The 16,638-nt window shown below is 42.0% G+C and overlaps 1 protein-coding gene across 1 annotated transcript; it reads right to left on the bottom strand.

The window, feature by feature from the left end:
- Positions 1–394: 394 nt before the first annotated feature.
- On the bottom strand, positions 395–2,667 carry LOC119657767 (mitochondrial-processing peptidase subunit alpha). Its single transcript, XM_038064834.1, has 7 exons — positions 2,523–2,667; positions 2,171–2,442; positions 2,035–2,114; positions 1,630–1,908; positions 1,296–1,574; positions 731–1,235; positions 395–664 (listed from the first exon to the last, which is right to left on the bottom strand). The coding sequence occupies exons 1-7, from the start codon at positions 2,567–2,569 to the stop codon at positions 489–491; spliced, it is 1,638 nt and encodes a 545-aa protein (XP_037920762.1). The 5' UTR covers positions 2,570–2,667; the 3' UTR covers positions 395–488.
- Positions 2,668–16,638: the final 13,971 nt, after the last annotated feature.

Here is a 16,638-nt window from a genome sequence, read left to right as displayed (position 1 = left end):
TATCCACTTCCTAACGAACTGCTTCGACTTTCCCATATATTTCGCAGCAGCAGTTTGCGTTAATTTGGGTCCTTTTTCATGCAAACACAGAAAAATTGCGTCAAAGCGAGAGGCGTTCGAAAAACCACTCAATTGAAGACTAAATTTGACAGAGAGCTGACTTTTTACAAAAAGCATGAAGGACTGAGGTGCCCTCTATGTCATAGAAAAAGAAACAGGACACTCTGATTTTTTATCTACGTGTAACAGTGACCACGCTCTTATGTAACAGACTGTACCTACCCTACTCCCAACAAAACAGAAACCTTTCGGGGCAACTGTTGCCTGGTGAGGAAGATAGTTTTCTCTCTGCCGACAGCAGTGAGATGCGGCGTCATGACTGCACAGGATAAAATTCTATGAATTTCATTTCTGTAATTTTTCTCAACAACGAGACAATTTCTTTAATACATCTCCCGAATTAATATTAATTTACACAAAATTGATTATTATCTGAACAATGTCAACCTCTTACTGTTGGGCATTCGGCCTTCGGCGTGTGCAATTCCAGCTTGAATGTCCTTCATGTCAGGAAGCTTCTTGATATCGCCTCGTGCAGCAACACTCGGGGGCGATGAGAGGATACGCCGAGCAATGCGTTGAATGTCTTTGCTTGTTATTCTTCCTGCACACAGAGATCAAATACGATTAGGTTACGCGTCGGGGTATGAGACTGACAAAATTCACTTACCAATTGCGTCGATATAGTGTTTTGGCGGGTTCCTCGATCCAGTAGCCAGCACTTGTCTGCCGATATCTTCGAACACAACGGGTCTCGTCTCCAAATTCATGAGCAACATTGATTGAAGTTGAGTCTTTGCGCGTCTCAGCTCTTGTTCGTCTGGTTGCGAGGCCATGGAAACCAACTCGCGAGTGATTACCTCTGTCATTTCGCGAACATTTGCGGGTGGAGCGCTGGCGTGTATACAGAAGAGTCCGGTGTCTGCATAAGCATGGTTATAGGCGGTTGCGCTGAACATCCAATGGTAGCGATTCAGTACATTTGTGTAGAGACGAGTATACATTCCCTTGCCGGGACCACCTGCAGAAAATGAACCGCCGCCGCCCATCATTATGTTAAGAACACAGGCCGGGATGAAGTCGTCATCCTGGTGCGAACAGCCTTCGAGACCGATTACGATATGCGCTAACTCGGGCAATCCGGCCGCGGCGTATATCGGAATATCACATTCTTCCTGAAAAAATGTAATTTCTGAATTAAAAATGCTGCAATGCAACTTGGAGGCTATTCTTACTATTTTCAACCCCCCTGTGTATTGCGCAAGCGAAGTGTCCACCTTGTTAGCCCCACTTGACTGGATTTTTTCAGATTTCCAAATCGGTTCCTCATTAATGAAGTATTTCTCCACGTATTTGACCAACTCATCATGCTTGACACCAACGCCGGCCACCACCATTCGATCCGGCGTGTGGTGATTTTTCAGGTATTGCATCAAAACGTTCCTGTTGATCACTTCCAAGTTTTTTTCTGGGCAAATTTTGGGCAAACCTAGGGTGTTTTCGCGGTATCCCGCCTACAAGAGAAGGGATTACGAAAAAATAACGATTTAGGGAGATTGGTCGGTTTACCGCATGAATCATATCCATAAGGATCGGTTCCTGTTCCGGTCGCATGCGGAGCGACTCTAGTTCGAATTGCACAGTTTGTCTCGCCAGATTCACTTCTTCCTCAGACAGTTTTGGTCGTAGAACAACATCTGCGAGTACTCTCGTCACCGGCTCGATACCTCTGCTGTCAGCACTGGCGGCGTAAATGAATGTGTCACGTGAACTTTGGCAATCACAGATTCCTCCGTGGTTTTCCAGTTGCTTCAGTATAAGATCCTTGTCATCGTAATGCACTGTGGACTGAAATGAAGCGAGACCTTATGAGAGGCAGGACAACAGCGTAAACAGGGGCCATGGCTATGTGGTAGGAGGTCAAATGGACAGGGAAAGTGCGCCCTTTTCAAAAGATCCTTTGAAAAAACTTACGTGGAATGCGAGCTTCTCCAAAAAATGCGAAACACCACTTGGATACGCAACCTCGTACCTGGGCCCGGAATTGATTACAACTGAAAGAAACTTTATTGCATAATTCTAACAAGATCCATGAGTCACCACGTCCTACCTCCTATCGTGCAGAATTGCCCAAAGTGGTCCTCGGACGCGACTTTCAGTCCATTCGAAAGGGTCGTCACTTGTGTTGTTTTGTTCTCATGTCTCGGCGTTGCGTAGACAGCCTCCGGCAAGCCGGGCAAAGGCTGCGAAAGCGGCGGAAATCCCAGTGAAGGGTCCTTTGCCTGGATGGCATTTCCTAGCGAGGCATCCTTCCCAAGACTGCTAACATTGCCCACATTGGGCCCAGACTTATCTGTTGCGAAGTTTCTAGTCAAATTGCATCTGCGACGGGAGAGAAACAAGCGAGGTTAGCGGCAAAATGAGACAGTGATATTTCGCCTTTGATTTGACCACCCACTCACCTTCGGTATGGGAATCTTTGAAGAAAACGGTGAATATTGAACGCCATTCTGTCGGGAACACAATAAATATTATCCCGGAATATTCGAGTGGCTCTTCCACATTGGCCGCTTTGAAGTATTGGCTGTCAGCCGAAGTGACATTGACGTCGACGCCACCTTTTGGAGAATTTTGTCCATATGAGTAGTGAGTGTTTTTTAACGCTACAGTGGTCACGTTGAATCTAATGTTTGCAAACATGAAGCTGTTTTAGGATAAAATAGACTCCCCACGTTAGAAAATAACTATAAGTTTTTGACGCCGAAATAGTCGTTTCACCTTCCCAATTACCATCTCCGTTGAAAAAAAAAACAATTCAAAACACTCATTTATTAATTATAATGGTTTAAAAATTCTCACAAGGCGGAAAAGAAAATCCGACTATTGGCTGACACTTTATACGTGAAAACATATAGTTTAGTGTATGTTGCTTTTTACTTTTAAAGTAATCAATCAGTTTTTAACAGAAATTTGATAATTGTTGCGTGAAGGGACGATCTCTCAATTTACCTTACGTTTCGGCGGTAATAGTAACAAGCAATATACTAAATTTTGACAATCAAACGAAAAGAAAGATGTCAGCACGGATGTTCAATATGCTGCTTGCCGCATGTTAATTACACTAAGTAAAATAATGATGTTGTAATGTTGACTAATATCTGTCTTCATCGATTGCTTCAAACATATTTTCCTTTTTACAAGTGGGGGGAGTGCAGTTAATACACAAGGACAATGTTTACACGGGTTTGGTGGAAATAATGCCGAACACAGGTGCATTAGAAATTTCATTCGCATGTTTACCTGGGCGTAACGTACGTAACAATATTTCACCGTCCTTCTTGACAATTCACGCGCGAAATTAAGTTTAACACTCTGATATTTTGATAAGCAAATTCCAGTTGCCGGTCTACTGAAGTTTCTTGACTTATGACGTCACACACAACAGCGCGGGCTTTTCAGTGCAGTTTTGTTTGATTGTATCTTCTTTTTCTTCAGCCGTTGTCCCGTTCACAAGCGAGGTCGGCTCGTCGTGATCGGCTTCGCCATTTGGCTCTATCGAATGCCTGATCTGGGTGCAATCTCGAGGCTTTCAAATCTCCATCTAGCATATCAAGCCACCGTTGTTTAGGTCTGCCTTTTGGTCGTTTACCATCGACTTCGATGTTCAGACCAATCTTGGCAAGTGAATTCTCGTTGGCATGAATTGCGTGACCATACCATCGAAGACGTCTCTCTCGCAACTTTTCCACGATCGGTGCAACCCCATAACGATCGCGGATATCCTCATTTCGGATGTGATCTAAACGTGTGATGCCACTAGTCCAACGCAACATCTTCGTCTCCATTACCGCAAGACGCCGTTGATTGCCTTTTATAGTCAGCCATACTTCAAAACCATAAAGAGCGACAAGACGGACGACATTGCAGTAAATTTTAGATTTGAGACGCTTCTTTGATACGTCGATCACAAAGAACACCAGTTGTGGAACGTCACTTCATCTAGGTTGCGTTAATGCGGGAATCAATTTCATAACGCAGTTCTCCATTGGCCAATAGCGTTGATCCGAGGTATTTAAATCGCTCAGTTCTGGGCAGATCGCTGCCGTTGACAGTGATTGTGTCTGTTTCATGGGGATCAGTCGTGAAAAATTCAGTTTGGTTTAGATTCAAGTCAATCTGGACCGTGTTGATCATTCCATTTTTGTTAAATTACATCATAAAAATAATTTCCGTCATTGGATGAAAATGTTGCGTTGGATGAGAGCGTCGCATATTACGGTCACGTCCGAAAAGAGAATATCAGTGATCTATTACGTACGCAATAACTTTAGCCCCAAGTTGGACGTCAACTCTATTAAGATGAAAGTATGGCGTTGGATCACCTTGGCATCAAGGCTGTCAACCAACCAAACTCCCCTAACAGGTTTGCCAGTCGTGAACACCGACTGCGCGAGACAATATATGGAACCGGACGGCACGTTCTGCAGCTAACCCGAATGCTGGCAGTTCGGCGAGATGAGGGCCGGGGTTTTTGGTTCTCAAATATGATCTCCTTGTCAGGACACCGAGATTTCATCACGTACATAGACTCAGTAGTCAAGGAAACTAAACCAACCCGGGGTAAACTACCCCAATAGACAATTTTTGGTTACGAATTGAGGAGTCCTAAGTCCGCATCCACTTGATGTCAGGCCGGACCAAATGATTTATGGTCCACGGACTCCTCTTTTTGGGTTTAACACCCAAAATTAAAAGGGAGACAAAGACAGCTACGGTTTCGTACCAGGGCAGAGGCAATTGATCAGACGCTGCCTCATCTATGTCCTGGGAGTAGTGTGACTAAAATAGTTCGCAGATGTTATATGCTCCCTTTGCCTTTCCCTGGTGTCGCGCGGAGAGAACAGAACTGGCTTGATGCTAATTTGTGGAACTTAATCTGAGCAAACCAGACACCGTGAACTAGAGAAGACGTTAAATGGAACACAGAGGACTTTATGTGAAAAGATGAGTGGTGATTTGTGGTTGAGGACATGGGCATTGCTTCAGCTCCAGCTGCGGCAATTCTCAGAGAAATCGATGAAGAGGTGATCGAGTTTTTAACGGTACAGTATGAGGGAAACCTGGCTACACACAGACCGTGGCATACGCTTCTAACTGTTTTCGATTACATATAAGACTAAACTTCCGCCGAAAAACAAATGTTAATCAAATAACCTTGCAGCATGTCAAAGCCTCTTCCTATCTGCTGGCTATCTGATTTCATTAGTTCAGCTAGCTGGTCTCATGACTGCGAAGGTAGAAGAAGTGAAGTAATGGACCTAACAATCTACACTCTAAATTTTAGATAGAATTGATTACAGACAAAGTCGCAATGTCAGGCCATCGTTACTCAGAATTTAGTTCGACTATTGCGGGTGAACAAACTGTTGTACAAAAATGGAAACCCTTGAAAACAGATTGGACAAAGTTCAATGAACGTAAATCTCTAGGCAATAGAAGATCAATTGAGAACTCTGAATTACACACTTTTCGAGACGTTTGAAAAGGCTTGTGTTATTACCTGAGGCAAACGCAGTAAAACGGTTCCTTGGTGGAACTGGGAACTGCAAAAATTTCGGAAACCAACCATACGATTTCTGAATCGTGCTCATTAAAGCAATAAAAGTGAACACTGGTTAAACTTCAGAAACTCACAGCGCGAATAGAAGAGGCTCGTTAAGTGTTAGAAACGAGATTCCCCTTAGAACGTATTGTAAAAAAATGGGAGTGCGAAAAAAGTATCAAGAGGAAATGGCTACCATCACACACTTCCTGTATGCTTGTAAAATCTTTTTTCTCGTTCACCCCTTCCCATTACTGTGTTTATGAGATTCACAAATTGATAAATGAAGCAACATTTGATAGTTAACGTTTAAGCACTTTAATATCCAGCCCTTAAAGGCATCTGAAAGCAAGTGCTCGCTAAGAAGCAAGAGGCGCTTAGTTACTCTAACCGTCAAAGCTGCTCCAAAAGACGCTTGCACAACCCTAAGGACATGACCAAGGAATATGTAGTATTAAACAAAGGCGAGGGAAACTGGGGATGAAAAAAGGGACTTATAGGCTGTGCAGAATTCCTGCCCGCAGATCTCTGTGCCCTTGCGCAAGCCATCGAAAAGGATCAAGAAAAAACCCTCAAGAAAGACGTATGGAAAGCTCTGAGGACATGCATGACAGAGGAGTGGAATATTAAAAAAAGGCGCAGAACAAAGGAAGAGTTTTTGCGAACATCTTTCTAACTATTCCAGTAAAACTGTGCCCCCCTTCCTCACTGAGGTAGCGGAGACAAAAACGATTATTTGTCTCTTAACAATCTACTCTTACAAAAGAAACTTAAAAACTTTCTCCTAAGAAGATAAGCAGGATTAGCCGTTCCACGTACGGGGGGAGGGGGGATCAGGAAAACCAATTATCATTAAATGCCCTAAATACGAACTTCGCAGGAACAAGTACTTGTGGACCCTAGCAGCACTTATTAAAAACAAAAATACTTCTAATTTCATTGCGTTAGCAACTGAAAGACATTTCCAGAAACCGTCAACAATTGTGGGTAGACGTGGTTGACGCGCTATAAGCTACAACAGGGTTTATTGTAACTCTAGGCAATTTCGGGCACCTAAGACGGGTAAAATTGGAATAATGTAAAAAAGGGATTACGTATTTATATGAAGTTTGCAAATTTGTAGGTACAACCGCGTTTACGCTACGCAATGCGGGTACAAACTGTACTAAATGTCAAAATATCGACATCCGGGGCTGCCCAAAAGCTCCAATTTGATGTTGATAAATTTTATGTCAATGGGTGTAACTATGTGGTAGCCAGACGGACCAACAGTAGACCGACTTTTCCACAAAAGCTAAGCTGGCCGAAGCATATTTGTGTATACAGATTTAGTATCTTCAAGGCGCATCTATTTATTTAATAATAATAAATCGATGACGCGACAATCCAATTGGATCAGGGCCTTGAAGTGTGTTAGAGCACTTCATTTCAGATCCACTGCCACCAGTGAGATTTGAATCACGACCTTCCGTACGACAACCTTGTGCTATTTAATAATGGACATTAAACCTTAAACAACCTGATTGTGTTAAATTTCAAGAATTACCACAAACAAGAGTCAAATGCCTCAAACATATTCCACATTCTAAATAGCCCTTCTTTGTACTAATCTATAAAAAATATAATAAAAAATATGCATTATAGGTAAGCATGTAAACATTGTATCACAGATTCTATTGAACGGTTTATTTATAAAATAACATTTAGAAATATATTGTATATTAGACTTAGAACTTAATAGAAACACAATTGGACCATATAATATTCATAGCATATAATTTACAGTATCAAAATATATCTTAAATTTAAGATTTGATGTTCTGAAATATTAATTGTTAATTCGATATAATAATATGGGGTATCTTGGCGCCAATAAAAGAGTTACACTAAATCGAAATCTTATGATTCGAATTAAATCAGTTGGTGTGTTAAGTGAAAAACTAGTCGGGAAACCGGAAGCTAGACACTAGAGGCACAAACATAAGGGATAATATAAGGCATAACTTTGGGAAGTTTGAAGGAAATCCTGGTATTATTAACAATTGAAGCTTTTCTGTGGTAGCGAACAGTCGCATTTTTTAGTAGCTCTAGAAAATAATTCCAACATTAAACATAAAGTGCAAAATTCGCAAAAAGTGCATTTTAGTGGAAAAGAAAAATAGACCGTGTGCAACACATTTCGCGAAAGTGCAAAAAAGTGCAAAGAAAGCAAAAAGTGCAAAATAGACAATCACCAAGTGAAGTGAAATCAATATGTGCATACAACATGATTATGCCTGACACACACAACCAGGTCAGCGAAATTAATTCAATGAACGTTGAACCTTCGAATGAATTGACTACGCAACATACCAATAAGATGAATCAAGCGACCATTGAACCCAGTACCTCAAGAAATGCAGGAACTGAATTATCCAAGCCTAAGGTCATCATTCAGACTGGCCTAGAAAGATACATGACGATTGTCGAGAAAAGAAAGAGAAGCCCACAAGGCAGTCCTACTACAGATCGAGCAGCTAAAATAGTCAAAAATAACGAAAACTTATCCAACTACTACAGCGTCCTCGACCAAGACACCGAACAATATGTTGACATGACTAATAGTCAAAATGAGCAAGCAACAAGGCAAGACCCCCCTCGCCCCAAACACAAACCACCACCCATATACATCAGGGAACCAAGTAGCTCAAAGCTAGTAGCAGAACTTAAATCGTTAATTGGTGAAAACAATTTTTATCTTGTCGACTTGAAAAGAGGCAAGATAAGAGAAACAAAAGTTCAGGTATCAGATGAAGTAAAATACTGCCAGGTTGTCAGCTGGCTTGATGGCAAAGGAAGTCACTACTACACTTATCAATTAAAAAGTGCAAAATGTCTTCGTGTTATCATTAAGGGAATAGACTCAGATGTCGACCCAAACGACATAATCAGTGACCTCAAAACGAAAGGTTTTGATGTAAAAACAGCGCATAATGTACTTAACAAATCCAAGATACCACAGCCCATGTTCAAAATTGAACTAACCCCCGAATCGAGCAAAATACCTAAAGGAAGGATACACCCAATATACCACGTCAAGTACATACTCCATCGAAAAGTGACAATTGATGAGCCTTATAAAAGAACAACAATGTGTCAAGCCCTGACACCGAAAGTACAACCCTGCCGTGAAGTCAGTCGAGTGAGAGGAACGAGAGCGATAAGTTCGAATAAAGCGCGTCCGTTTATTTAAATTCTCGTGTTGTGATTTATTATACCAAAAATCCCATGTCCACACATCCTTGACAGATCAGAAGTGGGATCTTATGGTTAAATACACAATCGCCGTAATATCGTAATCGTAAAATTGAAAAGTATTATTGTTTAGTCATCGATAACATTCGCTCAGCCACCGACTATCTTTGCCGTTTGTCGTTCTATTCACCGAAACAAACTTGGCGATTCGAATATCGTCACAATCCACCGTACGCCGACGCCGCTGCTTAGCAAACGACAGATATTGCTAAGCCGTTGTATATTCGTTTAGCTTTCGAAACAACCATCGCGAAACCGCCGTGTGTCTCTTCGTCGTACTCAGGGAAACAAACGAAGTGCCGCCTTGTTCGCTTGTGTTTTAAAAACCCTTTTTTTTTTATTGTGCCGTTCATCATTCTAAACAGAATGCCTTTGATAAAAGCGGAATCTCTGAAAGTAGGAACATTGAGAGAACTGCTACGGGAGAGAGATTTATCGACAAAAGGAACAAAAGCCGAGTTAGTAACACGACTTATTGAAGGCGCTGGCACCGACGAATTCGATATCGAAGACGAAAGCAATGAGCTCAAATTGCTCCGAGATGTCGTGAGCTCGCTTGCAGCCACAGTCGAGAGCCTTTCAAAGAAAATTGATAGCAAATCGGAGAAGCACAACTCGGATATCCCTAAGAAAATCGTCTCCGACGATCATTTCAATCATTCTCATTCAATCAGAGATATCGTTGAACTTCTTCCTGATTTTGAACCGACAAAAACTTCGTCATTAACCGCCAAAGCGTTTATTCAACGAGTCCGACAGCTAGCCACAGCATACAACTGGAACGAAGCCGCTGTGGTATTTGCAGTACAAACGAAACTCAACGGTCCGGCGAAATTGTGGTTCGACTCTTGTGGATTAATATTCGAAAACTTAAAAGATTTTGCCGAAGCATTAGAGAGCGAATTTCCCCATGTGGAGAACGAAGCCGACATTCATTTTCGTATGAGTTCGTATATACGAAAACCGACAGAACCAGTCATCGACTTTTTCTACCGAGTTTACGCCGAGGGAAGAAAAGGACAAACATCGGATGCCGCTATCATCCAGTATATCCGACGTGGGCTGAATCATGGCCCTCTTCAAAATGCCATCGCTCCATTAAATTTTCAAACAAAGAACGAATTGTTAGACGCGGTAAACCGATTTTTAGCGAATCGTCAAAGATTGCCAGAGGCATCGCAACGAAAACCGGAAAACGACGGACATTTCGAACCGATTAAAAAACTGACAGCTACCCCAGTGAAAAACGCGAACCGTGTTTGTTATAATTGTTTTAAGCCGGGACATATTTCGGTGAATTGCCCTCAGCCGCAGCGACTTGAACGATGTGCAAAGTGTTCAAAGACAGGACATACAACTGAATTTTGTAAAAGTGTCTTGCCCGCGAGTCGCAATATTAATCAAGTGGTATCGGACGGAGTGCCAGATCAAGTGTCTCGGGAAACCGGTCGCATCACGAAAAACATTCTATTAGACGATATGGTCGTCGATGCCTTTATTGACCCGGGCAGTGACAGAACTCTAGTGCGCGAATCAGTTGCAAGAAACTCAATACCGTGTGACCCCATCATTCTTAAGGGATTTGCGGGTGGTTCGTTCGTTTGTGATAAAAAAATAAATGCGGTGATTACCATAGACGAGTGCGTTGTCAACGCTGTTATTTACGTTGTGAATGACAATCTAATTCCTAACGCGCTACTACTAGGTTCTGACGTATTACTGAGTAAAAACCGTCGAATGATTATCGATTCCGATGGATGCCGTTTCGAAACTATTAAGCCGTTAAATATTAAACCTGAAACAGAATTGTCAAGCAACGAAAAACGACAGTTTAACGAAATGATTACGGAATTTCGACAGTGCTTTGCCGAAACAATACCTGAAATGGGAAGGTGTCAAACGAAGCAGATGGATATTCAACTGATACACGATAAACCAATCCAAAGCCGCGCATACCGTATCCCGTTAGCGAAACGTCAAGTGGTGGACCGTATCGTACAGGAGCTTCTAGATAATGAAATTATTCGTCACAGCAACTCGACTTACTCTTCACCCATCGTATTGGTGAAAAAACAGAATGGTGAAGACAGATTGTGCGTCGACTATCGAGCGATTAATGAAGCAACAAGAAAACGCCCGTATCCTATGCCAACTGTCGATGAGATCATGTCTCAAATTGCTGACAGCACCTACTTCATAACATTGGATCTATTTTCTGGCTACTATCAAATAGAACTCACTGAAAGCTCAAAGCAATATACAGCTTTCATAACTCATAACGGCCAATATGAGTTTAATGTTATGCCGTTCGGTTTGGTTAATGCTCCAATGGAGTTTCAGAGCGTTATAAGCGGAATCATCAGACAAATGAAATCGAAACGTGTGATCAACTACATCGACGAGGTTATAATTGGTTGCCGAGATATTGCTGAAGGAATGGATCTTCTGAGAGAATTATTGACTATCCTGAAAAACGAAGGCTTAACCCTACGACCATCGAAGTGTACATTCTTCGCTCGAAAAATAGAATTTTTAGGACATACCGTCTCCGAAAATGGTATCATGCCCGGTACTTGTAAAATCCATGCCGTTGTGAATTTCCCGACTCCGACCTCAATTACCGAAGTTCGAAGTTTTCTCGGTCTTACCGGTTTCTTCCGAAAGTTTGTGCAAAATTATGCGCTAATAGCAAAGCCGTTAACGTCTCTATTGAGAAACCAAATTCGAGAATTCAAATGGACCGAAGAGTGTGAAATCGCCTTTAATTTGCTGAAGAAGCATCTGAGTGAAGAACCAGTGTTGGCGCTATATAAACCGACGTCCTTCCACGAAGTTCACACTGACGCAAGCATGATTGGTTTGGCCGGAATACTCATGCAGTCAGAAGACCAACTTACATGGCGAGCCGTATTTTACTATAGCAGACAGTGTTCAGACGCAGAACAGAAATACCATAGCAACGAACTGGAGGTGTTAGCAATAGTGGAATCACTGGAACGCTTTCGATTCTATTTGCTGGGGAAAAGGTTTCGAGTTATCACAGACTGTAATGCGATATCGAGTACAAAAACGACGACGCCATTAAATCATCGAGTGGCCAGATGGTGGTTAAAACTTCAGGAGTATGATTTTGAAGTCACACATCGTTCCGGAAGCCGAATGCATCACGTAGACGCATTAAGCCGTAAGCCAGCCGAGCCATCTGCCCATCCCAATACCATTGCCGATCTTATTATGGTGGTCGAGATAAACGAAAACGATTGGTTAGCATCAATGCAACGTCAAGATCCAGTTTTGAAGGGAATTATCGATGTACTTTCCGGAAAAACACAGTCCACACAAGAATCACAGCTTAAAACTGACTATAAACTGAAAAACGGGAAATTGATGCGACGCTTGGGCAGCGACCTAAAATTTGTCGTACCCAATCCTGTGCGCTGGCGAGTAGTGCGCAGTCACCACGATGATGTTGGACACCCTGGTTGCGAGAAAACACTGGCGAGACTTCGAGATTATTTTTGGTTTCCAATGATGCGTCGCTATGTGAAGTCGTATTTAGCGTCGTGTGTTGAATGTTGTTTGAACAAGATACCAACCGGAAAACGTGAGGGAAAAATGTACTTCGAAGAGATCGAGCCGATCCCTTTCCGATGTCTACACATTGATCATCTGGGACCGTTTCCACGTAGTCGAAAGGGAAACTATCACATTATTGCTATTAGTGATCCCTTTAGTAAATATACGATTCTGCGAGCAGTCCGAACCACCAACGCTAAATCCGTTATAGCACTCGTGATTGACGTTTCTGCTTATTTTGGACTACCGAAGCGAATTATCGGTGATCGAGGCAGCGCCTTTACAGCAAAAGAATTCGAACAATACTGCGATCGTAACGATATTCTTCACATCAAGGTTCCAGTCCGTACGCCTCGGGCAAATGGGCAGGTAGAGAGTGTTAATCAAACTATACTCTCCCATCTGCGCTGCTCAACGGAAAACCGACACGAATGGGACACTTTACTACCCATGATCCAGTGGTCCTTAAACTCCCAGAAACATTCAACAACCGGATTTACACCGAATCGAATCGTCTTCGATTTTGAACTGCGAGATGTAATTGCTAATCGAATGATCCAGGCCTTAAACAACGATACCGATACCGAGACGACCTTAACATCAATCGAAATTCGTCAGAAGGCTGCAGAACGAATCATGAATGAAAAAACACGTTGGAAGCTAAGATTCGACGCGAAACACAAATCACCTACGACGTACGAAGAAGGAGATCTTGTGGTTGTGGAAAACGTTCCGACCGCAACAGGCGAATCGCACAAGTTGGAGCCAAAATATAAAGGTCCCTATATAATTTCGAAGGTTTTACGACACGACCGGTACGTAATAGAGGACCTTGCCGATATTCAAGGTCGACGACGCTATAGTTCTGTCTACACGAGTGACAAGCTCAAGCCGTGGTGTTACTTGAGTCTGGAGATTGACTGCTACGAGGAGTCCGATGAAAACGATGAACCTGAAATCGGGTCGATTTCAATGTCAGGAGAGGCCGAGCTGTCAAGCCCTGACACCGAAAGTACAACCCTGCCGTGAAGTCAGTCGAGTGAGAGGAACGAGAGCGATAAGTTCGAATAAAGCGCGTCCGTTTATTTAAATTCTCGTGTTGTGATTTATTATACCAAAAATCCCATGTCCACACATCCTTGACAAATGGTACAGTCAAGAATTTGGTCACACGAAATCCTATTGCAAACTATTGAACGTCTGCGTAGCGTGCGGAGATCTACACCCAACAAAAGACTGCGAAAAGAAGAAGGATGACCCAACAACCAGAAAGTGTAGCAATTGCGGAGGAAACCATACCGCTAACTATCGTGGATGCCCAGTATACGTAGCCCTCAACAGAAACACGAATAACATTGGAAACAGAAGAAACCGGAAATACGACCTGCAAACTAACATCACCCACTTCCATCAAAACTCCGAGCATCGGCCTGTCGAGTATACTAGCTATGCGGACGCTGTGAGAAGCCAAAACCACACTCAAGACAATCAATCAGCGAAACAAAGTAACCAACAGCAGCCCCCCCCCTCATAAATGAAAATTTCCAAGGTAATATCATGCAAATCCTCTTATCACTAATAACCAATATTCAACAGCTAACCAGCACTATGAATCAAATACAAGCAGCTCTCAACAAGCAGACAGAGATATTATCAAAGCTACTCGGTAAATAATGAGGAAAATAACAATAGCACACTGGAATGCAAACGGTATCCTAAAACATAAGTTAGAACTAGAAACGTTTCTTCACATAAATAGTATTGATATAATGTTACTTTCAGAAACCCACCTCAATAGCAAAAATTTCTTTAAGATTTATGGTTATACATGTTATAGCAATAATCACCCCGAGGACAAACCTTACGGCGGTACAGCGATTCTGATCAGAAATCGGATAAAACACTTTCCATTGCCTACTAATAATATCCACCACACGGTTATTAGCATGCAAGATAGTTACTATACACTTAATATTGCAGCAATTTACTGCCCCCCCAAGCAAACGATAAGCTCCGCACAATTTGACGATTTCTTCAGAACCCTGGGACCGCGATTCCTCACGGCAGGCGATTTCAACGCAAAGTCCCCTCATTGGGGTTCTCGACTGACCACCCCGAAGGGAAAGCAACTCCTAAAGTCCATATATAACAATAATCTTCACTGCATTTCTGGTGGCTCACCAACCTACTGGCCAACAGACAGGTCTAAAATTCCCGATCTAATCGATTTCGGAGTTGCAAAAAATGTCAGCCCAAGGCTTATTAGCGCAGTAACTACTAGTGAACTCTCATCTGATCACCTACCCACGATTATTACTATTAACTCTGAGCCAACGCTTATAAATAACGAAATCAGACTGACTAACGCAAGGACAAACTGGATTGCATACACGAAATACTTTGAAAAAAACTTTTGCCCTCACATTAGACTGAAAACACAAGAAGACATAGACAACGCATTGAACTACCTAACAGACACCATCACCGAAAGCGCAAATATTGCAACACCTACAATCACTACCAATGATGACAGAATTACATGTCACTACAACAAAGAAATTCTTGACCTACTAAGAATTAAAAGACAGGCAAAAGCCGCATGGCAGAAAACACGTTCTCCATCAGCTAAAGCAGCTTTCAATAAAGCTTCATGGAACCTAAAAAAAGAGCTTTATATAGACAGAAACAACAAAATACAGGACTTTATCAGTGGCCTTTCCAACGAAGCCGATACCAATTACTCAATCTGGAAAGCAACAAAGAAAATTAAAAAACCAGTAGAAACGGAAACACCTATAAAAGACACTGCAGGAAACTGGGTAATGAATAACGAAGCAAAAGCCGAAACATTTGCTAAGCACTTAGCCGAAGTTTTCAGCCAAGAGGACACGGATCTTGAACCAAGCATAGACTCACCGACCATACATGAGGGAAGGCCCTTGAAATTCTCACTCCCCCAGCTACGTAGCAAACTTTCCGAAATAAACCCCAATAAAGCCCCAGGACATGATCGTATCACTGGAAAAATGCTCAACAAATTACCTATAATGGGATTAGTAGCCATCTTACACATCTTCAACGCAATTCTACGCTTAAACTATTACCCAAACAGTTGGAAGCATGCTAGGGTCACAATGATCCCAAAGCCCGGCAAGGACCCATCTATAGTCTCATCCTACAGGCCAATAAGCCTGCTGCCAGTTCTATCCAAACTCTTTGAAAGACTTTTGTTAGATAAGCTTCTACCCTCCCTAGAAGAAAATGAAATAATACCCGACCATCAATTTGGGTTCAGAAGCGGTCATAGTACCATTGAACAAATTCACAAAATCACTAATTATATCAAACTGGCCCTTGAAGAGAAAAAATATTGCATAGGACTATTTCTCGACATTTCCCAAGCATTTGATAAGGTTTGGCACCAGGGCCTCTTCCTCAAAATAGCCAGATACCTCCCCACGAAATTTCACAAAATCCTCTTCAGTTACCTTCAAGGACGGACCTTCAAGGTCAAATACAAAGAGACTCTAAGCAGAAAATATCTGATAAAAGCTGGGGTGCCCCAAGGTAGCGTCCTTGGCCCAATTCTCTACTTACTATACACTTTTGATCTTCCAACATGTGCAAAAATATTAACAGCCACATTCGCAGACGACACTGCAATACTCTTTTCCCATATAAATCCGCAAACTGCCTCAAGGGTACTACAAGAACTAACAAACAAAATCCTAGATTGGGCGGATAAATGGAAAATCAAAATAAACCAAGCAAAAACCCAACAGATTACCTTTACCCTGAGGAAAAGAACCTGCAAACCAATTGTCATAAATAACAAACCAATCCAACAAACGAAAGTAATCAAGTATCTCGGTATGCACCTTGACAGACGACTTACATGGAAGACGCACATTAACAAAAAACGAGAACAAATAAACATACAATTTAGGAAACTATACTGGCTACTAAACAAAAAATCAAAGTTGAACACAACAACAAAAATTTTGATCTACAAGACGGTACTAAAACCAATATGGACATATGGACTGCAACTATGGGCCTCTGCAAAAAAATCCAACTTAGCGATTATTCAAAGAACTCAAACAAAA

Source organism: Hermetia illucens, chromosome 5 (assembly GCF_905115235.1).
Source record: "Hermetia illucens chromosome 5, iHerIll2.2.curated.20191125, whole genome shotgun sequence".
Lineage (NCBI taxonomy): Eukaryota > Metazoa > Arthropoda > Insecta > Diptera > Stratiomyidae > Hermetia > Hermetia illucens.
The sequence above is the reverse complement of the archived record's forward strand: the minus strand, read 5'-3'. Positions and strand labels throughout refer to the sequence as shown.